Below are 25786 nucleotides of genomic sequence, written 5' to 3'. Positions count from 1 at the left end.
ATGTCAATGATAATAAACCAGATTCTGACTCTGAACTTCCCACAGCAAGAATCTGGTAAGATCAGAATATTTTATTTAAACTGGTTGGAATTAAATTGCTCTAGAGGCACTGCTGCTGTTGCAAAAACCAGCAGAACACATTAAAAAAATGGTCACCCCTCCATGAAAAATGATGAAATAACAGATGAGGAAAAGTAATGGAATTATAGAAGCTGCATGGCTTAAATAAAGCACACACTGTGATACTGGTGCTTCCTTTTACAAGGAACAGAAATACAACACAGCTTAATTGAGAGACAGCATGCACCCAAGTGAGGCAGAAATACTACTCACAGCATCGTATTGCAAAGAATTTATTTTAAGAAAGTCTTGCTGCTTGTCATGGAGCTCACCAAACCGAAAACGGAACAAGTCCAACTCCTGTTGAATAAACCATCGCCTCAAGTCCTCCCTGAAGATAAGAGGAAGTGGAGAGAAAGAATTAAGAGTGAGTACACAATCACATGTCAATCAATCACACATGACAAACAGGGTCACTCCCTTCATTAAGTACAAATCCAGAGATTCTGGGAAGTATTAAACTGAGAAGCAATGCCCAGATGTTCGTAAGCACAGTAGGTCATCATATTGAAGGACTGCAAAATAATTCTAAAGTTCTGAGCTGTTGAGATGAGTTGAGGAAAAATACAATTCCATGGGAGATCTTTGGAAATGGGAAGCTTTAGTGAGCCCTGATGACGGGTCTCGGCCAAAAATATCAAATCCTTATGTCCTTCCATCAATCCTGTCTGACCTGCTGAGCTCCTCCAGCATTTTGTTACTGTGGACTTCCAGCATCTGCATAATCTCTTATGTTTCGCATCTGAACCTTGTTCATTGAAGCAACTTCCTGTGATAGCTCAGTTAGATTTCATACCTCATTATCAGACAAGATCACTTGCTTAACAGTTTATATGAGTCATAACAGATGGAAGCTAGGCTTCCAGTCACACCAGGTTTGTGCAAACCATCAGCAGCCTTTCAGGCCAAACCTATACTAATCCCATTTTATTCTCTATACACTCCCATTAACTTCTCCCAGAGTCTACAACTCACCTACATACCCAGGGCAATTTAAAGTGGCCATTTAACCCACACATCCTTGCATGTAGTTGTGGTCTCCTTTCTTCAGAAAACTGGCATTGGGGGCAATGCAGATGGTTGATTCAAGTCTATAAGGAGAGATCAAGACAACTTAGACTATATGTGTTAGAATAAGAGGAAATCTTATAGAAATTATGAAAAGGATAAGATAGAGGCAGAAAGTTGTTTCCACAGGTAACTCAGACTAGAACAAGGGCACATGGCCTCACGGTTCAGGAGAATAGATTTAATGCAGAAAGGAGGAGAAACTGCTTTTCCCCAGAGAGTAGGGAATCTACAGAATTCTCTACCCAGGGGAGCAGCAGAGACTCATTAAATAAGCTTAATACACAGTTAAATAGGTTTGTAAATAGCAGGGGAATTCAGTGTTATGGAGAAAAAAAGCAGTTAGGTGGAGCCGAGTCCACCACCAGATCAGCCATGATCTTATTGAACGGCAGAACTGGTTCAATGGGCCACATAGCCTACTCCTGCTCCCATTTCTTAAGTGAGAGGAAAAGGGAGCACCCAGGGGAAATCATGGTTTTAAAGAAAGAATTTGCAAACTCCACATGAACATTCAGTACCAGGAAGCACCAGTAACAGCACAACACCTCCTCGTTCAACCTAATAACACCACTACACCTCCCTGGTCAACATCCATCTGACCAAAAGAGCAGCATATTTTCAGTTTCTGCCTGAACAAGTTGATTCCTCAACCTATGCGCTAAATTGTACTAATTTTGAAACCTCCACAAGCAACACACACAAAATGCTGAGTTCCTCCAGCATTTTGTGTGTGCTGCTCAAATTTCCAGTATCTGCAGATTTTCTCTTGGCTGAGATTTAAAACTTTCACCCTTGTTTTCAAAGATCTCCATAGACTTTTTGCTCTTTTGGTATCCTCCTGCTCTACAACCCTTAAAAAACTCAAATATTAACAGAAAGTACCAAAATCACTCAGGTCAGGCAGTCTTGTTAAAAGAAAAAGTTAATAGATCTGAACATCAGAACATCTCAGGTTACCTTCCCCCCAAAATGTTCATTCCATTTCTTTTTCCACCACTGGGTATTTCCAGCATATTCTGGTTTAATTCCAGTATCTGCAGTACGTTTGATACATCTTTTATGGATTTCTGCCCTTTCACAGCTTTCAACCTAAATGGCACTGTCACGGCACCTTCCTCCAAAAGCCAAACTGCTGCTTGGCAAATCCACCACAGGTCAGCTACAGTGGATAATGAGGATGCTACAAGCTTCAAGTTGAAGCTTAAGTTTAATTTTCATTCAACCATACATGAATGGGGGGGGGGGAATGTCACGTGATGACGTAGGATCGAGACATGGAAATCCAGCTCTCCCGTAAAAAACCAGTAAAATAATGTTTAAGTGAAGAAAAGTTAGTAATTTTTTTTTTTATTACTTATAACCTACTCAAGATTGTCTTAAGATATGTCTCCTAAACAGAAGCAGAAGAAAACTACTACTTTGAAGACAACACAAGTTGGAAAAGAATCAAGGCCGGCTGCCATGAAAGAGCCTAGGGCTCAAGTACATTTTACCTCTGACGATATAGAACAGGAAACTACGGCAACATCAACCATCTCCAAAAAAAAAGAGCAACAGGAATTGTGCATGCGTGAAGGAAGGGGCATGTGCAAACACAAGCAACCCGAACTACAAATCCCAGCTATGGTCAGAACTGAAAGTGAAAGTGAATAGGAGGTGGAATCGGATTCTCTGGATCAGATGAAGGTGAAGAGACAAATAAAGAAGAGCAACAGGAAGATGTTGGAGGTGATATTGGAGACATAAAAAGATCTTTGGTGCAAACAATGCATGAATTAAAAGCATTAAAAGTAATAAAAACAATATTAAAAATATGAAGATTATGTTTGATAAAATGATGAAAAGACAGGACAAAATGGACAAGAAAATTAAAAACTTGGAAGAAACAATGGGAGACACCATTGAAAGAGTGAATAAAATGGAGGATAATATTTCTGCCTGGACATCAGAAAGAAAACGGTTGTTGGAAACAGTGGATGTACTTGAAAATTTTAGCAGATGAAATAATGTTAAGATTGTTGGACTTAAAGAAAGTGTAGAGGGGGAGGATCCAATAAATTTTTTTCAAAAATGGATTCCGGAAATTTTGGAAATGGAAGAAGGAACCCAGTTAATTGAAATTGAAAGGGCTCACAGAGCCTTAAGATCCCACGATCAATCTTGACAAAATACTTAAGATAACAAGATAAAGAAAAGATCCTGAAGGCAGCTGCACAACGTGCCAGAAAGAGAAACGGGCCATTGATGATAGAAGGGAAAACAGTTCTTTTCTACCCTGATATAAGTCATGACCTTTTGAAGAGAAAGAAGGAATTTAACCCAGTGAAAAGTTTTATGGGAAAAGGGTTATAAATTTATACTGCGCCACCCAGCAACCCTGATCATTTTTTTGGATGACGGAAAAAGATTATTGGGATGCAGAAGAATTTGCACAAGAACTCCCAAATATTCGCTAATCACAGCCAAAGATTTTAAAAGTGAAACGGATTAAAGATGAAGACAGGGACAGTGAATGGAGTTGATGGATGTTTAAGGACAGAAGAATATTTAAATATATTCTTAATTATATGATACAGGGGGAGAAAGGTAAAAATATGAGACATATTAATCGAGAGTAGTGATATTATTTCTTCTTCTCTTATATATACTTTTTTATGTTATGGGGGAGCTGGGGGGAACTTTGGATCGATAGCTACGGGATTCACACGTGTAATCATGGCGATTGCCGTGACCCATACAACGGAGGGAGGTAATGTTTTTTTTTATTCACAACATTAGTAGGGGGGTATTTTGTTATTTTTTTTCTTTATAATCTATTTTTGTTTAATCTTTCTTTCTTTGCCTGGACAGTCAGGGACAACATGGAGAATTTTTAAAAGATTCCCCAAGGTACTACTAAAGTTGAAAAGTTAAGTATTACTATAGATTGGAGTAACCCTGTTAAAAATAATGACTAATTTACTGAATTTTTTTAAGTTTTAATGTTAATAGGCTTAATGGACCAGTGAAAAGAAAAAGAATTTTAACATACATTTAAGAAAATGAAAATAGATATAGCTTTTTTACAAGAAACACACTTAACAGAGATAGAACATCAGAAATTAAAGAGAGATTGGGTCAGAAATGTTATTGCAGCTTCATGTAATTCAAAGGCGAGGGGAGTTGCAACTTTGGTTAATAAAACTTTACCAATTAAAATACAAAATGTATTAATTGATTCTGCGGGGAGATATGTAATTATACATTGTCAATTTTTTTTCAGATCTATGGGCTCTTATGAATATTTATGCACCAAATGAAAATGATGTAAAATTTATACAAGAGACCTTTTTGAATTTGGCTGACGCACATGACAAAATATTAATAGGTGGAGATTTTAATTTTTGTCTAGACCCAGTTTTAGATAGATCAACAAAGGTTGTTACAAAATCAAAAGTAGCAAAATTAACTTTATCATTGATGAAAGATTTAAATTTGATTGATATATGGAGAAGAATTAATCCAAAAGAAAGAGATTACTCATTTTATTCAAATAGACATAAAAACTTATTCAAGGATAGATTTTTTCCTATTATCAATGAATATTCAAGAGTGAAAAATATGGAATATAAAGCAAGAATATTGCCAGATCATTCCCCCTTGACAATGAAAATGATAATGATGGATAAAGAGGAATCGATTTACAGATGGCGATTTAATTCAATATTATTAAAACGTCAAGATTTTTGTGATTTCATGAAAAAGCAGATTCAGTTTTTTTTAAGATACAAATTTACATTCAGTTGAAAATAAATTTATAGTATGGGAAGCAATTAAGGCATATTTGAGAGGCCAGATAATAAGTTATACTTCTAAAATTAAGAAGGAATATATGGTAGATATAGATCAATTGGAAAAAGAGATTACAAAATTAGAAAAAGAATCTCAAAGATATATGACAGAAGAAAAACGAAGACAACTTGTTAACAAGAAGTTACAATATAATAAACTTCAGACATACTGAACAGAAAAAGCAATTATGAGAACTAAACAGAGATATTACGAACTAGGTGAAAGATCACACAAGATTCTTGCTTGGCAGTTAAAAACAGACCAGATTTCCAAAACGATAAATGTAATTAGAACAAGTGTAAATAAAATTACTTATAAACTTTAGAAATTAATGAAACTTCCAAGAATTTTTATTCTGAATTGTATCAATCAGAATCACAAAATGATAATGTCGAGATAGAAAGGTTTTTTATCACAAATAACTCTTCCAAAATTGAATTCGGAAGAACAGAAGGGATTAGATATGCCTTTTACATTAAAGGAGGTCGAAGAAGCTTTAGGATCACCAGAGTAATAAATCCCCAGGAGAAGATGGTTTTCCGCCCGAATTTTATAAAAAGTTTTACTAATTCCTCCTTTTATGGAATTAATATACCAAGCAGAAAGAACGCATAAACTTCCAGAATCTTTTTCGACAGCTATTTTAATAGTATTGCCAAAAAAAAGATAGAGATCTTTTAAAGCCAACATCATATAGACCTATTTCTTTGTTGAATACCGACTATAAAATAATAGCAAAAATTTTATCTAATAGATTATCTAAATACTTACCAAAATTAATACATATGGATCAAACAAAATTTATCAAAAATAGACAATCGGCAGATAATGTAACTCGGTTACTTAGCATGATTCATTTGGCACAAAAGAGGGAGGAAATGAGTGTGGCAGTTGCTTTGGATGCAGAAAAAGCATTTGATAGATTGGAATGGGATTTTTTATTTAAGATATTGGAAAAATATAGATTAGGAGTATCTTTTATAAAATGGATTAAAACCTTAAATAATAAACCCAAAGCTAAAGTAGAGACAAATGGTCAAATTTCAACATCATTTCAGTTAACAAGGTCAACTAGACAAGGTTGTCCATTATCACTTGCTTTATTTGTGTTGGCGATAGAACCATTAGCTGAATTAATTGGAACAGACCCAGATATTATGGGTTTCAGAGTTAACCAGGAGGAATATAAGATTAATTTATTTGTTGACGATATTTTGCTTTATTTAACAAACTCATTGTATTCGCTGCGTAAATTATCTTCCAGATTGGAAGAATATGGGAAAATATCAGGCTACAAAATAAATTGGGATAAAAAGTGAAATTCTACCCCTTACTAAAGGAGATTATAGTCAATGTCGACTAATAACTCAATTTAGATGGCCAATAAATGGTATAAAATATTTAGGTATAAGTTGATAATGATATAAAGAATTTATATAAATTAAATTATTTACCATTATTGAAAAAAATTCAAGAAGATCTTGATAAATGGATTACATTACCAATAACATTAGTTGGCAGAGTAAATGCTATAAAAATGAATATATTCCCTAGATTACAATATTTATTCCAAACACTACCAATACAATTACAGCAGAAGTTTTTTCAAGAATTAAATAAATGTGTGAGGAAGTTCCTTTGGAAAGGCAAGATGTCAAGAATATCATTGGAAAAATTGACATGGAAATTTGACCGAGGAGGGTTACAACTTCCAAACTTTAAGAATTATTATAAAGCAAATCAACTTAGATTTATTGCATCTTTTTTTGATGAAGATAAACCGGCATGGGTTAGAATAGAATTACATAAAATAGGAGAAAATATACCAGAAGATTTTATATATAAGTGGGAATCTAAATGGATACGGGAAAAGAAAGAATTTCCTATATTAAGACATTTGATTGATTTATGGGATAAGATAAATGTTGATGATGAGATAAAGAAATCTTTATTAGCAAAGAGACCTTTAATTCAAAATAAACTTATTCCTTTTACAATGGATAACCAACTTTTATACAATTAGTTTCAAAAAGGGATTAGATATATAGGAGATTGTTTTGAAGGAGGTATATTAATGTCATTTGATCAATTAAAGAATAAATACAAAATATCAAACAACACTCTTTTTTGTTATTTCCAATTAAGGGCTTATTTAAGAGATAAATTGGGTCAAACAATGTTATTGCCGAAACCTAATGAAATAGAAACTTTAATTCAAAAAGGAAAAATTTTAAAAAAATATTTCTTGTATGTGTAGTTTGATTCAAAAACAGGCAATTAAACAAGGAATTCATAAGTCAAGACAGAAACGGGAAACTGATTTGAATATTAAAATTCAAGAAACAAGTTGATCAAGACTATGTCTTGACAGTATGACAAATACAACAAATGTCCGGTTAAGATTAGTGCAATATAATTTTTTACATCAATTATATATTACACCACAAAATATAAATAAATTAAATCCAAATTTATCTGATCAATGTTTCCGATGTAATCAAGAAATTGGTACTTTTTTTTTTACAGTCTACTTGGTCTTGTTTTAAAATTCAACCTTTTTGGACAAATTTAAGAGTTTTATTGGAACAAATAATTGGAACACAACTTCCACATAATCCAACATTATTTTTACTAGGCGATACTGAAGGGATAAAACCAAAATCCAAACTGAATAAGTATCAGAAAGAATTCATAAAAATTGCATTGGCAGGAGCCAAAAAGGCTATTGCAGTTACTTGGAAATCGGATTCATACTTAAGTATAGATCGTTGGAAGAATGAAATTTTCAGCTGCATTCCACTTGAAAAAATTACTTACAATTTAAGAGATACATACAAAATATTTCTGAAAATTTGGCGCCCTTATTTACAAAAGATTAAATATATAGGTGCTCCGAAGATAACACTATTGGTTATTTGGGGAAAGAAATAATTATATATACTAAAGCTATTATGAACTCCGTGAAGCATGTGGGGATCTTCCAATATCCAGGCACTCTTTCTTTCTTTCTTTGTTCTTCTCTCTTTTTTTCCTCTTTCTACAGGGATATGTTAGGGGGAGGGGTTAAGGGGAGGGGGGAAGGGTTGATAATTTTTTTTCCCTTCTGTAACTTTTTGAAAATACAATTAAAAAAATTTATTAAAAAAACCATACATGAATACAGCCAAACAAAACAGCGTTAGTCCAGGGCCAAGGTGCAAAACACAGAACCAATAGTGATACACAGCTCAAGAGATATACAGCACATAAGAAGGCAGTTAATGTGCAGCCACACTAAAAACTAATAATGTAGCCCAAGTCCCTCAGTGCCATGTCCTGTAGACTGACGGTGCATGGGATGTCATCAGCAACAATAGCATGCAGCTGTTCGAACATCCTGCACTAAATAAAAGGGCAGTCACACACAAACACAATCCAGTTTGTTTTACACTGCGCAAACACTGAAGGGCAGCAACCAACAGGAAAGGTCAAGCATCAACCCAGCATGGATGCAATGCCACACCACCCCCTGCGACTCCTCCCCTAGGCAGCTGCAAGGGGCAACTCCACAGCAGGAGGCCCTGGTCTGTACTACAACCAAGGTCAAGCAGCTTCCCCGCCATCAGTCTCGCCAATGAACCAGGATCCTGGGATCACAAGAAAAACATCCAAGACAAACATTCGTACCATTTATTGGATCGCCTAAGATCTCTAACACCTTCTTCCCTGCATGGCTGAAGCAGATAGCAGCATGGTGCACAAGTCCGGCTCCACTACTATCAAGAAATCTGCTACTGAGGTAAATCTGCAGTACTTGACTTTCTTGATAACTAGCATTCTCTTGCAATCATAACAAAGATGTAAAGGACCCAAAGGGGCCACTGTGTCCAAGCTCACTGCTATCCATTAAGCTCCTGCTGGAGCAGGAGCTAACTGAGGTCAGAAGGCCAGAGGGGGATGAATAAAAGATACTGGCACAAGTTTTGATAACTTCCTGAGAGCATCATTGGAAATGCATCACTGTCTGGTACAGGAAGTGCAAGGCATCTGACCACAAGCCTCTACAAAAGATTGAGAGCATTACTGAGGGGATCATGAGGTGTCTCTTCCACCCTATCAGGCGCACTACATATGCAGGGCCCTTATTGTTCCATCCGTCCAACAATCTCTTTGAGCTCCCCACCTTATCAATCAGGTAGGAGGAACTGTAGCATTAGGACAAGAACTGCTAGGATGGGAGAATACTGAACTCCCTGCCACTCCCAGGTTTCATCGTGTATGCAGCGCCAGCAGTATTATAATGTTTGTTCAATTTTGTATCATAAATTATCCTTATTTGTCAATTTATTTATGATAATTATTACAGTCTATTGTGTGTAACATGTAGTACCCTGGTCCAGAGATGCTATTTCATTTGGAATATACATAAATATGGTTGAAAGACAATAAGCATGAACTTAAACTATCTTTAACTACACACATTTAGCAATTTATATTATCTGTTGAAAAATTTTGATCTATTTCTCTCTATGAATTCCAATCCCTTATGTCTCTGCAAGCTACAGAGCACTGTTGCCTGACCAGATTTAAGTTCTGACTCCCCAAAGGTACACAGCTTCACAAACCACCAAAAAAAACACAAATGGATTCAAACACGAAGAAATCTGCAGATGCTGGAAATTCAAGCACCACACACAAAATGCTGGTGGAACACATCAGGCCAGGCAGCATCTGCAGGAAGAAGCACTGTCAACATTTCGGGCCGAGACCCTTCATCAGGGCTAACTGAAAGAAGAGACTTGAAAGTACTTGGGAGACCTGGGAGAGGGAAATCCGAAATGATAGAAGACAGGAAGGGGGAGGGGTGAAGCTAAGAGCTGGAAAGGTGATTGGCAAAAGGGATACAGAGCTGGAGAAGGTTAAGGATCATGGGACGGGAGGCCTAGGGAGAAAGAAAGGAGGAGGGGACCACCAGCGGGAGATGGAGAACAGGCAAAGAGTGATGGGCAGAGAAAGAAAAAAAAGAGGGGGGGAAATAAATAAATCAGGGATGAGGTAAGAAGGGGAGGATGGGCATTAATGGAAATTAGAGAAATCTAATCATGCCATCAGGTTGGAGGCATCCCAGCCGGTACATAAGGTGTTGTTCCCCCAACCTGAGTGTGGCTTCATCTTGACAGTAGAGGAGGCCATGGATAGACATATCAGAATGGGAATGGGAAGTGGAATTAAAATGTGTGGCCACTGAGAGATCCTGCTTTCTCTGGCAGATAGAGTGTAGGTGTTCAGTGAAACAGTCTCCCAGTCTGCATCAGGTCTCACCAATATATAAAAGGCTGCACTGGGAACACCACACCAGCCGACTCACAAGTGAAGTGTCGCCTCACCTGGAAGGACTGCCTGGGGCCCTGAATGGTGGTGAGGGAGGAAGTGTAAGGGCAGGTGTAGCACTTGTTCCGCTTACAAGGATAAGTGCCAGGAGGGAGATCGGTGGGAAGGGAATGAATGGACAAGGGAGTTGTGCAGGGAGCGAACCCTGCGAAAAGCAGAAGTTGGGGGGGAAGGAAAGATGTGCTTAGTAGTGGGATCCCGTTGGAGGTGGCAGAGGTTATGGGAATTATACGTTGGACCCGGAGGCTGTTGGGATGGTAGGTGAGGACAAAGGGAACCCTATCCCAAGTGGGGTGGCGGGCGGATGGGGTGAGAGCAAATATGTGTGAAATGGGAGAGATGCGTTTGAGAGCAGAGTTGATGGTGGAGGAAGGGAAGCCCCTTTCTTTAAAAAAGGAAGACATCTCCTTCGTTCTAGAATGAAAAGCCTCATCCTGAGAGCAGATGTGGCAGAGACAGAGGAATTGCGAGAAGGGGATAGCATTTTTGCCAGAGACACAGAGGGAAGAGAAATAGTCCAGGTAGCTGTGAGAGTCAGTAGGCTTATAGTAGATATCAGTAGATAAGCCGACTCCAGAGATGGAGACAGAAGGATCAAGAAAGGGGAAAGATTCAAATGGATTCAAAACCAGACCAAGAAAAATGGTCCCAATGCACCCTCTGGTGGTCAACCATTGTAAAGCTCACTGTCTCCTGACCTTGTTTCCAAAGAAACACAAGAGATTCTGCAGATGCTGAAAATCTTGAGCAACGCACATAAAAAAAAGCAGGAACTCAGCAAGTCAGGCAGCATCTATGGAGGGCAATAAAGAGCCAACCTTTCAGGCAGAGACACTTCAATATTTTCTTAGATCTAATCTGCTTCGACCTCCTGTCCAAGATGCAGCAGAAGAACTGTGCAGCAGACCCATTGTTTCAGCCTGCTTTTCCATTGTCATACTACATCCTTTCTCCATTTGTCCAGGTGGTTCCCGCTAACATCCATGACATTTTCAATGCCCTCCACCACTTTGACATTTTCTAATTCGCTCATCGAAACCGCTTTACCTTTCTCAATCACCCACATATCTCCAATCTAAAGCAGAGGTCCCACTGGTTCTAACTTAAAGATGCCCATTCAGTACCCTTCCACCAATACTTATTGCAAGCTGAACTTGTTGCTCTCTAAAGAGCTACTCATTACTTCTAATGTAATCATTATGCTTTTTGAAATCTAAATCCCATGACTCTAAGAATTAATGTTCTTTTAAATTTTCTTAAGGGCTTGGCAATCTCCCTCATTACAGCCTTGCACCTTATTGTCTAAGCACGCTATACTGTCTCTGTTTCTCTTTATTCTGCACTCTATTGCTTCACCTTGTACAGCCTCAATGTACTGATGTGATGAAATGATCTGTATGGATGGCATATAAAACAGTTTTTCACAGTACCTCAGAACATGACAACAATAAACCAATTTACACTAATTCACCCTGCAAACTCATCCTCATATTGATCAACTTTTTCAACTCCATTCATTTTCTCTAGATCAATGGCGTCTCTTTGGAATCACTTTGTGTGAAAATACGTGTAAGTTTTTGATCAGTACAAACTTTACTTTCACTCTCTTCTAGCCTTCTCGAAATTAATGCTAACATGGCATTTGCCTTCCCTACCACCAACTCAACCTGCAAATTAACCTTTTAGGGAATCCTGCACAAGGGCTCCCAACTCCCTTTGTGCCTCAGATTTTTGAATTTTCTCTCCATTTAGAAAATAGTCTGTCCTTTTATTTCTTATACCAAAGAGCATAACCATACACTTACCAACACTGTGACTTGATTAAAACAGATTGCGTACTGAATACAAAATACTTCGCATCCAATAGTTGAAGTGCAAAAAGCTGAAGGTTACTGAAACACTAAAATCATTACCTCATTTTCAAAAACAAGTTCAAACTGGTTTTGTAAATTTTACATTGTACTTACGAGTGGCAGTAAGCAAGACGCAGTATGAAATGAGAGATGTGATCTTTCCTCCTCATTTCATACTCATCCAATTTCTCCTCACTGACTACCTGATGAAAGCAAATAGATAAAAAGAATACTTAAAATTAACCAGGCTGAAAATAATACCTAACCAATAGACCAAGATAACAGAAAGAAAGTAGCAGGAAGTTTACAGATTTACAGAGCACAGTAGAGTAGCAGTGACCCAGGTTCAATTCCATTGCTGTCTGTAAGGAGTTTGTATGCCCTTCCCATGACTGCGTGGGTTTCCTCCAGGTGCTCCAGTCTGCTCCCACATTCCAAAGAATGTGGGTCAGTAGGTTAATTGGTCACATGGCTGTAACTGGGTGGCACAGGCACAGTGGGATGGAATGGCTTGTGACCATGCTGTATCTCTGAATAAAATAACATGCTTATGACCTACAGCAATCATTAAAAAAAGTTATTCATACAAGTTCAGGCAACCCACTTCCTCTATATGCATATTTCTTTGTAATATAACATCCGTCTGTGACATTCGCTCCTTCTGCTGTTTTTCTTTTTCTTTCTCTTTATTTCTGAATAGAGGACATGCCTTCCTACCCTGCACACTGCAGTTGTACATTCTCTTGCCTCTGTTCTCACTCTCTATATGCTCCTATTCATTCATTCGCCAGGTAATTTTATCCCACGGTCACCTCAGGAGTCAGACACGCCCCCCACCCCCCCACCACCCATCAAACTACTTTTGTCTCCTTCCCAGTTCTGGCAGACCTGGAACATTTACACATCTCTCACAAATATGGCCTGCTCTGCCAAAGATTTTTACCATTTACAATGTATTGCTGAAACTTTTTCAACCAGAAAAGTTCTCTCATTACGCTTGACAGAAGAAATCATATCATCCAAGAACACAAGTAAAATCAAAACTAACAAAACTACCAGAGACCAATCAATTAACTGAAGTTAACTGACTGTTGAAGACTTTGCAATTCCATCAAAAGCAGTAGTTCAACATCCATGCCGTCAGCCAACAGCTTATTAAAATCTTTTAAAAGGTTGCTAGCTTTTTGACTATTATAAATTGCCCCACCCCATGGGCAAGTAAAATATCTTAATTCCACTTATAACTTATGGATTCTATCAAGGGAGCCTATTTCTTTTGCACTATTTATTTTTGTGACTTATGATTTTACTGCTGCCTCAAAACAACAAATTTCAAGATATACGATCATAAACCTGCTTCCAATTCCTAACATATCCACGTAATTATACAGTCCAGTGAGCTTCTTATCAGCAGTAGGGAAACTATGGAGAGGATTTATGCGTGTTTGGAAAGGCACAGCCTGCTTCGGGACAGTAAAAGTGGTTTTGTGCAGGGAAGATCATGGCCTCACAAACTTGACTGAGATTTCTGGGGAGGTGGCAAAGGTACTTGATGAGAGTAAAATGGTGGATGTTATGTACGTGGACTTTAAGGCCTCATGATTGGTTGATTTAGGAGATTAAAAATGTATGGTATCCAAGGTGAATTGCAAGTTTTGATTTGGAACTGACTTCACTGAGAAGTAGGGGTGGAAGGGGGTTAATTAGGCTAAAATTCTGTGACCAATGGAGCATTGGTGCTCTAATATCATCTAATGTGGGAGCATTCCCGATTTCAACCCTGAAGTAAAAAAAGGGTACAGAGAAATCGGATGAAATATTGAAGTAGAATTCATGTAGTGTATAAAAGCTTACCCTGTAGGGAAACTTCAACTTTCGAAGTTCATTCTCCAGTTTCCTGTTATGGGGTTCAGATCCTCTGATGTAACTGATGCCAATATTTTCTACACTCTTGAGAACTAGGAGAGAAGAAAATAATTAATTCCAACCAGATCTAATCTATTACACCAAATTTAACTGCAAGTTATGATAGTTCGTGAAAACTTGTGTTTCGATGGAACCAAAGAAGCAATTCAAACTGGTTAAAACTCAAGATTCAAAACCGAGTACAACTCAGTCTATATTGTGGTCATTCTTAAGCAGTGCAGGACAATTCAACATGTCTTGTGCTGGAAAAGTCAAATGAACAACTGCAAATGCAGGATTCTACCACAGTGTAAATGGCAGCCACTTTTACTCAGCTCTTAATCCGGTTTTAAGATCTGATGTTCAGGAAGTGACTTCTCGTATATTACCTTCTATCAATAATTCACAGCATCTCTATTAAAATTGAAGATCCTGAGATACCAAATGAAGGTATTAGACATTGTAATTTGTAACAAGTACAGCTAATTGGAATATATCGGAACTAGTACATTTTGGCCTAAATTTTGAATATTATCAATATTACAACTGTAGTATAAAACTATGTATTAGCTCCTAATGGTAATCATAGAAGAATTCACCAAGCATATGTGTTCTTCTGATTGACTGTAAATGAACCAAATCAACACAGACATCTCGTGCAGATAATGGACTGTCTTCATACAATGCTGTCGATGATTGCATTCTCTAAATCTTCATCTTCATTGTAGCATTCAAAATGATTGCCATAATCTCCAAATTTCCATAGTTCCTAACTTGTTGAAGTGGTGAAATGATTTCATTTTCACTCCCAGCTATTTCTCCTCCAAGCCTGAATGCTTGAAACCACAGTGAGCAAAACAGTTCTGAATTCTCACCAACTATCAGTGATAAAAATCCCTATATTTTGAACACAACCACATACAACTGATGCTATTTTATAACCTGCTTGCTCTAAGCACAATACAGTGTCTAACAGCCAAACACGTGCATGCATCTGATGCTAGTTAGAAACTGTTCAGCAATTAAGCAGCACAGAGTCCCAAATAAAGGAAAGGAATACTGGCTACTTTCTCGATTAGTTTTTGTTCTTTAAGAGTTGTACCAAATAAGCAGCTGCTCTGATTAACTGATGGCCCAATTAACTAGAATTCATTGTATAGAAATATAGTAGCACAGATAACCAGAGGCTTGGTTAGACAACAGATTTAGGGTCTTCCTAAAGGAGAGGACAACTGTAGAGGCTTGGAAACAGACTGCAAGAGCTCGGGCATGTTTACTAATGGTTGGCTGAAGAAAATCAGGAACATGTAAGAGGCCAGCATGAGAGCAACACATGTTTGGGGGCTAAACAACCTAGATGATGTTATAGAATTGAGAATGAGGCCATGGGGTAACCAGCTACATGGAGTATCTACATTGAAATCGGCTAGAAAGACAAAAACTGCCAGGTAACTGAAGGTATCTTTCATCTTATGTTGCAGCGCTATAGTTAGCTGGGTTTTTTTTTTAAAGTACAGTAATTAGACAAAATATCTAGATAATAAAGTTTAATCCATAATTGCTACAGAGAAATATCTAATTTCTTGGGTTTCCTTCACTTTCTAATTTCACTTGCTCTCTCATCACCAGGTTGAGTAAAGCCCATGAATAAATACTGTAACGTCCAATGAGAACCTAAAAACTTCAATTTGCAATGGATTAAATGTAAGATTAACTAAAAGCAATATTTCATAAAATAGATGGGATTAGTTTAAATTTAAAAAGCATTGGACTAGACAGCAGTGAGAATATTTCACTTCTACAATCCAGACTAAATGCAAGATCTCAACAGGTTTCCAGGAGTGATAAATATTCAGTTAATAAAGAAAACAAATTTAATTAATGGCAAGTTTATCAATATCAAAAACAAAAGCATTAAGGTGCCTAATGAATTGGAATCAGGTTTATTATGACTGACATATGCCATAAAATTTGTTATTTTGCAGCAGCACATAATTTTTATATTCCTTATTGTAACTACAGTAAATTTTAATAGTGCAACAAGAGAGAGAAAATAGTGAGGTGGTGTTCATGCACCATTCAGAAATCCAATGGCAAAGGGAAAGAAGCTGTTCCCAAAACTCTGAGCGTCTCTCTTCAGGCACCTGGAAAGAGATGCTTCAGCAGTTTGCTCCTGCTGATGAGCCAACCTTAACACGAGTCATTTCCCAGAAACCTATAATCCTGCTCCTAACCAGCCCCATTAATTTTTCTTTTTAATTTTGTCATGAGTACAATACACTCTGGAAAGGCTTGCGTTGACTGTCATTCTTAATTGGGCAGACACACTACTGGGCTCACACGCATACAGAACCCAAACTGGGTTGATGCTCCAAAGTTCAGGAGATCCAATGAGCCAACTTATATGGAGCGCTGCCATATGAAAGCAGCATCCATCATCGAAGATGTCCACTATCCAGGCCATGCCCTCTTCTCACTGCTATTGTTCCCACACCAGCAGGTTTAGTTATTACCCTACAACCATCAGGCTCCTGAACTGGCATGGATAACTGCATTCACCAATACGCTCAACTAATTCTACGACCACTATGCCATCACTTTCAAGGACTCATGTTCTCAGAATTATTTCCTATTTGCAGAGCTTCATCTTCTTTTGCACAGTGGTGGTGTCAATCTTAGTTTTTTTTCATAAATTCTTTTTTTTATTTTTCTGTAGAAAAATGAATCTCAGGTTAGTGAATGGTAACATATACAGTGGATTCCAGTTAATTGAGCCATTAGTTAATTGGAGCAGCCACTTATTTAGTACAACTCTCAAGATCTAACTCTAATCAAGAAGAGCTGGGATTTCCTTCACTTAGTTAGGACATTGCATCAGGACAGGAAACTACTGCCAAATAGTTTCTACCTAGCATTAGTCACATGCACTTGAGGCTGTTAGGCTTAGGGAGAACGATTTTTAAATAACATCAGTTGCATATGCATGCATTATGTTATTCCTTTGGGCTGACGGACACTGAATTAAAAAGCAGTGATTTTCGACATTACTTCATACAGGAAGGCAATGAAAACAGCACATTATCTGCAATAGGTGTCTGGGGAATTTGTTCATTGCCAGTCAATCAAAAGAACAAGGCAGCATACACTGGATGAATTGCTCTGTTGATAAATATGACGAACTATTACACAGTTTTATAGTACTATAACAGCATTGGTAGTGTTTAATTGTTCTATATTTCAATTAAATACAATTAAACAGTACTTTATCCTTTTTTACTATTTCCATGAAACTGGCTAATTGAGGCAACCATTTAAATGAACCAAAATGTACAGGTCTTGATGTGTCCCAAATAACTGCATACATTTTAATAAATTTACTTTGAACAAGAGAACAGCTGGTAGAGCTGCCTCACCTCATAACTCCAGCAGTCCAAGTTCAATTCTAACCTCTGTCTGAGCTGCTTGTACATTGTCTGTTATCTAACATTTCATTAGGAGTTTGATGAGACCTGGTACCTCACCAGACTCTAGCAATTTTCCATGAATGTACCATGGAGAGCATTCCAACTGGTTGCATTACCATCTGGTATAGAGGGGCCATTGCACAGGGTCGGAAAAAACTGCAAACTCAGCCACCTTGGGCATCAATGTACTGCTGGCACAGAACAATAAACTTGATGACAAATGCCAGTGCTACTAAACCTGATACTGATCTATGCACATTCCCTCCAGCACCCCTAGGTCCACTCACACCCCAAAGACATGAGGGGAGGTTAATTGGTCACTCCAAATTATCCCAAATTCATAGGTAAATTACAGAATCAACAGGGAATTGATTGACAGGAGCGCAGCAAGAATAAGATTAGATTATTATTAGATTCATGTAAATTAGTGTGGGAATGTACAGAAAAAAGAAAGCAATAATTTGAATGGATGAAAGGAACGAAACAACACTACTAAAAGGGGTATCAGCAGGGAGCATTAATAGGTTGTCAGGCAACAATTAAAGAGAAGTGGTTTTATGACAGTGCAGATGTGGATGTTGAAAGGTTTGAGAGATTAAAGTAGCACTTAACGGAGTAAAATGAAAAATCCAGAGGTACTTTGATTGTCAGCACGACAGCTTTGCCTTGGAAGAATAAGCCGACGTTGCACTTTGATTTAGCCACATCTGGCAGTGCATGGGGTTGAACAACATTTTCCCTTCCTTTGTGTCCTTGATATGCAAAAACGAATGAAGGAACAAAAATAAGTCTCGGTCCTACCAAAATTGGAACACGTTTTCTGAACATCAGATAATCAAAATCAAATAAAGTGTAACTATATAATTCAACTCAATATCAAATCATGATTAGAAAGACATTATGAGAGTGGAGACGGGAAAGGATAAAATATTTTTTTGAGAAGTTAAAGGAGCCAAGAAACTTATCTGCGGATTCTTGGGAAGTAGCAGAAAAGCAGATTATGTAGAAAATTAGAACTCTCGTCTCGCTTAAATTAAACGGGAAAGCGCCAAGAACAGTAATAGGACAGACAACATCGTTTTTCAGTCGGTGCCTGACTCTTAGCTTCATATGATCCATAATCGGTGGCACATCTGCGTAGGATTCTGCAGGCAGAAATGGTTACCTGCATCCCTTCAAACCAGAACGCACTAATACTCTCACGTTTCTCTGCACCCGCTCCTACCCTCTCCCTCTTTCAGAACCCGGCGGGCCGGCCGGCCGGCGATGGGCCTTCTTACGTTTCAGCCTCTCCACTGCCAGGCTCTCGAACTCCTGCAACGAGATATCACCACTCGGAGGCTGATCGTAAAACTGGACGGGGAATGGGTACAGCTCCGCCAGCGGGGAAATCGTCCGCTTCCCCCGAACAAACTGCATTTTCACTCGCCCTCTCCACTCAGCGCTCACGGATCTGCAAATTCCCGCCACTCGGAGCACCTCCTGCCGGCCCAAGGGGCTGGAACCACCAATCACCGTATCCGCGTGTGCTTAGCCTTCGCTGCAGATCCGCCCTGTAGGCCACAAGAGCCAATCACAGTGCCCATTCTGCTGTTCCATGTTGCTAATCACGCTGCCCTCAAAGGAACAAACTTCCGTGTCAGCCCGCCCAACAAGAGAATGTAGCCAATCACAGTCCGCAATTCACAAAACCAGAAACACTAATCATATCCTAACAAAGCCAGGGAATCAGGGCAGCAACAAATATAAAACTATGAACTTTAAATATACAAATAATCAAGAAAATCCACTCTAAATGCTGTTGGACAGAAGGAACTATATCTAAAAGGAGTCACAAAACAGAAACATTTACAGAGATAACCCAAAACATTGACAGATTTGTACAGTCTTTACAGCTTTCTGGTTATGGGAAGTTTTCAGAGTATTAACATATAGTTTGAAGTCTGACGTAAAAAATATAAAAAAGATTTATGATAAAGAAATTATCCCTATGAGATTTGGTATTATTAATAAACCCAAATGAGACATTTTCAGAACAAAAAGTAAAATCCACATTAATATATTGATCTATAAATTGACAAACATCAACCCAAAATGTTTTAACATATTCACAATCACAAAACAGATCAAATAAATCCTCTGGATATAAACCACAAAAAGAACAGTTAGTTTCAAAATCACAAACCTTGTCAAATAAACATTGGTTGGATAATATCTATGTATAATTTTAAATGAAATTTCTTTAATTTTATTCCTCAATAAAAAGTTACTAAATAAGCCCCAAAAATTCCTCCACCTCAGATTCCCCAAGTGACTATTCCAAAAACTAACGGCCGTAGGAATAGAAGTCAGCAGCCAACAACATGCCTGGAGAAATAAGTGTAGGTGTTTGCAATTCCTCTCTTGGTCAGGAGGAATAATGACAGGTTGTCAGTCTGCAAAAACTGTTGTGGACACACAGTAGTGACCAGAAGCAGAAGAACCAAGTCCAAACCGAGTGAACAGGAAAGCAGAGCAAAAGTTACACCTTGTAAATTGGTAAATTGATTTATTATTGTCACATGACATTCAGTGGAAAACTTGTCTTTTGATACAGATAAGTTATTTAAAACATTGCATTGAACTAATACAAGAGGGAAAAAATATCAGCAAGTTGTGTTAGGTAGTGACTTTCCAATCTTCTTCTGTCCAAAATATGCACCGGATGCATTAAGCTCATCAGAGAGATATGCTGTTGTTGATAATGCTGTCTGACTTTGTCCTATAGCCCAGTACAGCACATAAGCCCTGATGCACCATCAATAACTCTCTCTGAGACGTGAAGGTGAGATCTCGGCTTTTATTGACTGGAAGAAAGAACAAGCAGTAGTTGACCACCATACTACATCCTGGAGAATGAGGGCCAGGCTCAGGCCTCAATCGCCTCTATACTGGGGTCTGTGAGAGGAGCCACAGGAGTAGTCAGCAAGGGGCATGTCCAGACAGGTATATGTAGTTCACCACAAGCCCTGCATTGTCTGTCAGCTGGTCTCACACTCAATCTTGTTTTTTGGCATTCCTGATAGCTTTACAAAGGTCATATCTCAATTTCCTGTAAATGTCAGGGTCACCTGCTTTGAACACTACTGTCCTAGTCTTTGGTAGGGAGTGCATCTCCCATTTCATCCATGGTTTCTGATTTGGGAACGCCCGATTATCCTCTTTACGCAATTCCCAATACACTTACTGATACAGTCCATGGCATAATACTTATCCAGGCTGGTTGCTGAGTCTTTGAACGTAGACCAGTCTGCCTGTCACCTACAGGAAAATAGCTAATTTATATTTGTGGAAAGATAAAGACATAAAATATGGCTTTATATGCAAAATATTAAGTTTTAAAAGTCTAAAAATAAATGGGAATACAAAGCTGAATCATAAATATTTTGTGAGGAACTGTTTGCATTTATGTGGGGCTTTGCAGTACAATAAATGGTGATTTCCCTGTGACATAACATCGTGTGAATTTTGCCTGATATAATTTTGTGCATTATTTCAGGGTTCCAGCATCATTCCATTTGAAATGCAGTTAGTTGTAATATAGGAAACTGAATATCAGTTTACACAGAGCAAGGGTCCACAAACAGAAGTGTAAACAGACAGACAGACATACTTTATTGATCCCGAGGGAAATTGGGTTTCATTACAGTCGCATCAACCAAGAATAGTGTAGAAATATAGCAATATAAAACCATAAATAATTAAATAATAATAAGTAAATTATTCCAAGCGGAAATAAGTCCAGGACCAGCCTATTGGCTCAGGGTGTCTGACACTCTGAGAGAGGAGTTGTAAAGTTTGATGGCCACAGGCAGGAATGACTTCCTATGTCGCTCAGTGTTGCATCTCGGTGGAATGAGTCTCTGGCTGAACGTACTCCTGTGCCTAACCAATACATTATGAAGTGGATGGGAGACATTGTCCAAGATGGCATGCAACTTGGACAGCATCCTCTTTTCAGACACCACCGTCAGAGAGTCCAGTTCCACCCCACAACACCACTGGCCTTACGAATGAGTTTGTTGATTCTGTTGGTGTCTACTACCCTCAGCCTGCTGCCCCATCACACAACAGCAAACATGATAGCACTGGCCACCATAGACTAGTAGAACATCCTCAGCATCATCCAGCAGATGTTAAAAGACCTCAGTCTCCTCAGGAAGTAGAGACAGCTCTGACCCTTCTTGTAGACAGCCTTAGTGTTCTTTGACCAGTCCAGTTTATTGTCAATAGGAACGAGGAAAGAAAACAATTTAACAAACTGTTTTAGTGATGACCATAGTTGACCATAGTTGAATAAATGTTGACAAGAACAACTCAACAGTTGTTTGTACATGAATACTTTGACAATTAAATCAACCTACAGACAATAACAAAAAAAGCACAATGAATATAATTCCTTAAAATAGCTTATATGCATAGATTTATCTACACTAATATAAATAGGCCCTTCAAGCCTGCTCTGACATTCAGTAGGACCATTTCTGATCTCCTATCTCAGTCCCATTTTCTTGAACTATTCCCCAGAATCATTTATTCCCTTAAAGTGAGGATTTTTTTTCTGCTTTGAATCAGAGAATCTCATAATTCAATCAGTAAAACTCTGATAATCTGGCATCCAATTGATTTGAAATCCTCATGGTCCACCATCTACTTCACTCAGTGGTCTAGAATAAGAGCAAAGAGTCCTGAATGTACATTCAGAACTGGGAGGAGTGTTGTTGGCGGAACTGGTACTCATACTTAATAACTCTTTTGGCTCTTCCCACTTTCTTCAGACCAAGGGTGTAGCTATGGGCACTCGCATGGGCCCCAGCTATACCTGCCTCTTTGTGGGTTATGTGGAACAGCCTATGCTCCAAATCTATACTGGTATTGCTCCCCAACTTTTCCTTCGCTACATTGACAACTACATTGGTGCTGCTTCCTGCACCCATGCTGAGCTCATCAATTTCATCTACTTTGCCTCTAACTTTCACCCAGTCCTCAAATTCACTTGGTCCATCTCAGACACTTCTCTCCCCTTTTTCAATCTCTCAGTCCCCATCTCTGGAGACAGACTGTCCACTGCATCTTCTATAAACCCACTGACTCTCATAACTACCTCAACTATACCTCTTCACACCCTGCCAAATGCAAAAATGCTATTCCCTATTCCCAGTCCCTCCGTCTCCGCCACATCTGCTCCAAGGATGAGGCTTTCCATTCCAGGACATCTCAAATGTCCTCTTTATTTAAGGATTGTGGTTTCCTTTCTGCCATCATCAATGACGCCCTTACCCGCATCTCCTCCATTTCCTGCACTTCGGCCCTCACCCCACCCTCCCATCACCACAACAGGGACCGAGTTCCCCTTTTCCTCACCTACCACCCCACCAGCCTCCGGATCCAGTATATTATCCTCCGCAACTTCCGCCACCTTCAACAGGACCCCACCACTAAGGACATCTTTCCCTCTCTACCCCTCTCCACTTTTCACAGGGATCGTTCCCTCCATGACTGCCTGGTCCACACGTCCCTCCCCACAGATCTCCCACCTGGCACTTATCCTTGCAAATGCAAGTGCTACACCTGTCCCTACACCTCCTCTCTTACCACCATTCAGGGTCCCAAACAGTCCTTGCAGGTGAGGCAACACTACTTAACTTGTGAGTCTGTTGGGGTAATCTATTGCACCCCGTGCTCCCGGTGCAGCCTCCTCTACATCGGTGAGACCAGACCAGATTGGGGGACAGCTTCATCGAGCACCTCCGCTCTGTCCACCACAACAGACAGGATCTCCCGGTTGCCACCCACTTCGAATCTGCTTCACATTCCCATTCGGATATGTCCATACATGGCCTCCTCTACTGCCATGATGAGGCCAAACTCAGGTTGGAGCAGCAACACCTCATATACCGTCTGGGTAATCTCCAGCCCCTTGGTATGAACATCGAATTCTCCAACTTCCAGTAATTCTCTCCTTCTCCCTTCCCCCATCCCACTTTCACTCTGTCTAATCACTTCTCTCATGATTCTGCCTTCTCCTACTACCCATAGTGCTTTCCCCTCAGATTCCTTCTTCATCTCTCCTGCCTATCCCCTCCTTGCTTCCCCTCCCCCACCCCTTGATCTTTCCTCTGATTGGTTTTCCACCCTCCCCCCACCTTCTTTATGGGGCCCTTTCCCCCTCCTTCTTCAGTCCTGACGAAGGGTCTCGGCCCGAAACGTTGACTGCTCCTTTCTACGGATGCTGTCTGACCTGCTGAGTTCATCTAGCTTGTTTGTACGTGTTGATTTGTCCACAGCATCTGCAGTGTACTTTGTGTTCCCAGCTCTTTATTTCATCCCTCCCCCTCCAGGTTTCACCTATCACCGTATGGTTCTCTTTTCCCTCCCCCACCTTTTTAATCTACTCTTCGGCTTTTTTTTTCCAGTCCTGTCAAATGGTTTCAGCCCAAAACGTCGACTGTACATTTTTCCATGGAGGCAGCCTGACCTGCTGAGTTCCTCCAGCACTTTGTGTGTGTTGCTCAGATTTCCAGTATCTGCAGATTTTCTCTTGTTCATAGCTGTCAATTGTACATTTTAACTTGTCCTAATATGGACAACCATTTCCAAAGAATAGGAAGCTAAATGAGCAGTTCATCAAAACCACAATAAACTGCCTCAGGGACATGGAATGACAGTAATTTGTGAGGATTCCTCCTCCCGTTTGTTTCCAACAAATTCATCACACCTCGAGATGGCCACTAGAGGGAGGGGGAGAGCCAGCAGCCCCTGCCTCCTATTACGCTAATTTTTGGTTCATGCACATCACTTCCAGCTTATTGCAGGCCGATCTAAGTTCTTCGTCCCTGGTTTATTTGATCTCTTTTGGAATAATCTTTGTAAGTGAAGCCTTTTCTTTGTTGTAAACTCTAGTTTCTGGAGCTGTAGATTTATTTTTATTTTGATTTTGCCTGTGAAGTTTTTGGACCCTCTGCCTATATCTCGTCTGTTAAAGAATCCAGTAAAGCCTTGTTGGATTTTTTCCTGTAGTTTTGTGTGTAGTTGGATTCACCACTCAGTGTAAGGGAAGGTAAAACTGAAGAAGCCATCTGGTCAGCTGGGATAATATTCGGTGATGTAAGTGAATTACCATTAGTGATATAAGTTTAGGATGGCATAATTTACAGAACATGTACTGTGAAATACAGTCAAGGAATGTGTGGAGCAGGGGTTCCCAACTTTCTTTAATGGTCGAGGTCCATGACATCAAGGTTGGGAGCACCTGGTGTGGGGAAGATAATTAGATCTATCTAATAAAACATAATTGCTTATTAATTTGTGGAGAATAAGAATAATTATCTCCTGGCCACCTATCCCTTAACAGGAACTTCAACAGATAGCTGAAGTGAGGGCTGAAACAGTCTCAGTACAGCGTCGGCAGCGGTGACCACGCATGCGTTGCGGTCGGGGGACTCGGAGGAAGACGGACCGGGACGGACCGAGGGACTGGTGGTTGTACCCTGAACTGGGCAAGGGGTGGTCTGTGTGTGTGTGTGTGTTTCTGGTTCAGGTTAGCAGTGAGGCTGAGCAAGCTGCTGAACTGCTGCCTTTGGCGAGGCAGCTGGGGAGAAACGGATGGTTGTGAAGGGAGAATTAAAGGGAATGAGAAGATAGTGAGGGGATGGATGAATGAAAACCGAGACAAAGGGAGTAAAAGAATGAGAAATGATAGTGGAGAGAGCTCTGAAAGTGAGGAAGATGAACAAGTTCAGACAGGAGGTGTTGGCATAATAAGGTTTAATGAGAAGGCTCAAGGAAACATGAAGAAAATTAACCTGTTTGTGCTAACAACAACACTGGCAAATAAGATGGGGGAAATAGTATTTGCAAAAGTCCTTAATGATGGCAACCTATTGGTAAGATGTGTGAATGAGGAACACCTTGAGAAAGCACTCAAATTAAGAGAGATGGGAAAATGTAAGGTGGAATACATAGGGAGGGTGGGAGCATGAAATGGTGGTGGATGTAAAGGAGTGATCATGGGGGTACCAATGAGTATAAATATGGAGGAGTTAAAGAGGCATATCAAAGGAGGAAAAGTAATGAATGTTCAAAGACTGAAAACAACAAAGGAGGGAGTGAAAAAGGAAAGTGAAACAGTAT

At 39.3% G+C, this 25786-nt stretch overlaps 2 protein-coding genes across 3 annotated transcripts in view; one reads left to right on the top strand and one right to left on the bottom strand.

The window, feature by feature from the left end:
- prim2 (DNA primase subunit 2) overlaps positions 1 to 19104 on the bottom strand; it is a 249198-nt gene extending 230094 nt beyond the window's left edge. For both annotated transcript variants that reach the window (XM_059982273.1, XM_059982274.1), the window contains exons 1-4: positions 18895 to 19104; positions 14100 to 14203; positions 12360 to 12448; positions 334 to 451 (exon numbers count right to left, since the gene is read on the bottom strand). In XM_059982273.1, coding sequence (XP_059838256.1) covers positions 334 to 451; positions 12360 to 12448; positions 14100 to 14203; positions 18895 to 19033 — 450 coding nt within the window. In that variant the 5' untranslated portion in view covers positions 19034 to 19104. The remainder of the gene's footprint in view (positions 1 to 333; positions 452 to 12359; positions 12449 to 14099; positions 14204 to 18894) is intronic.
- A 5355-nt stretch (positions 19105 to 24459) lies between these two features.
- Positions 24460 to 25786, top strand: part of rab23 (RAB23, member RAS oncogene family) — a 75883-nt gene continuing 74556 nt past the window's right edge. Inside the window, exon 1 of the mRNA XM_059982269.1 lies at positions 24460 to 24522. The gene's annotated coding sequence lies outside the window, so the exon portion shown is untranslated. The remainder of the gene's footprint in view (positions 24523 to 25786) is intronic.

This window comes from Hypanus sabinus, chromosome 10 (assembly GCF_030144855.1).
Source record: "Hypanus sabinus isolate sHypSab1 chromosome 10, sHypSab1.hap1, whole genome shotgun sequence".
Taxonomy (NCBI): Eukaryota; Metazoa; Chordata; class Chondrichthyes; order Myliobatiformes; family Dasyatidae; genus Hypanus; species Hypanus sabinus.
This window is presented reverse-complemented; position numbering and strand designations above follow the sequence as displayed.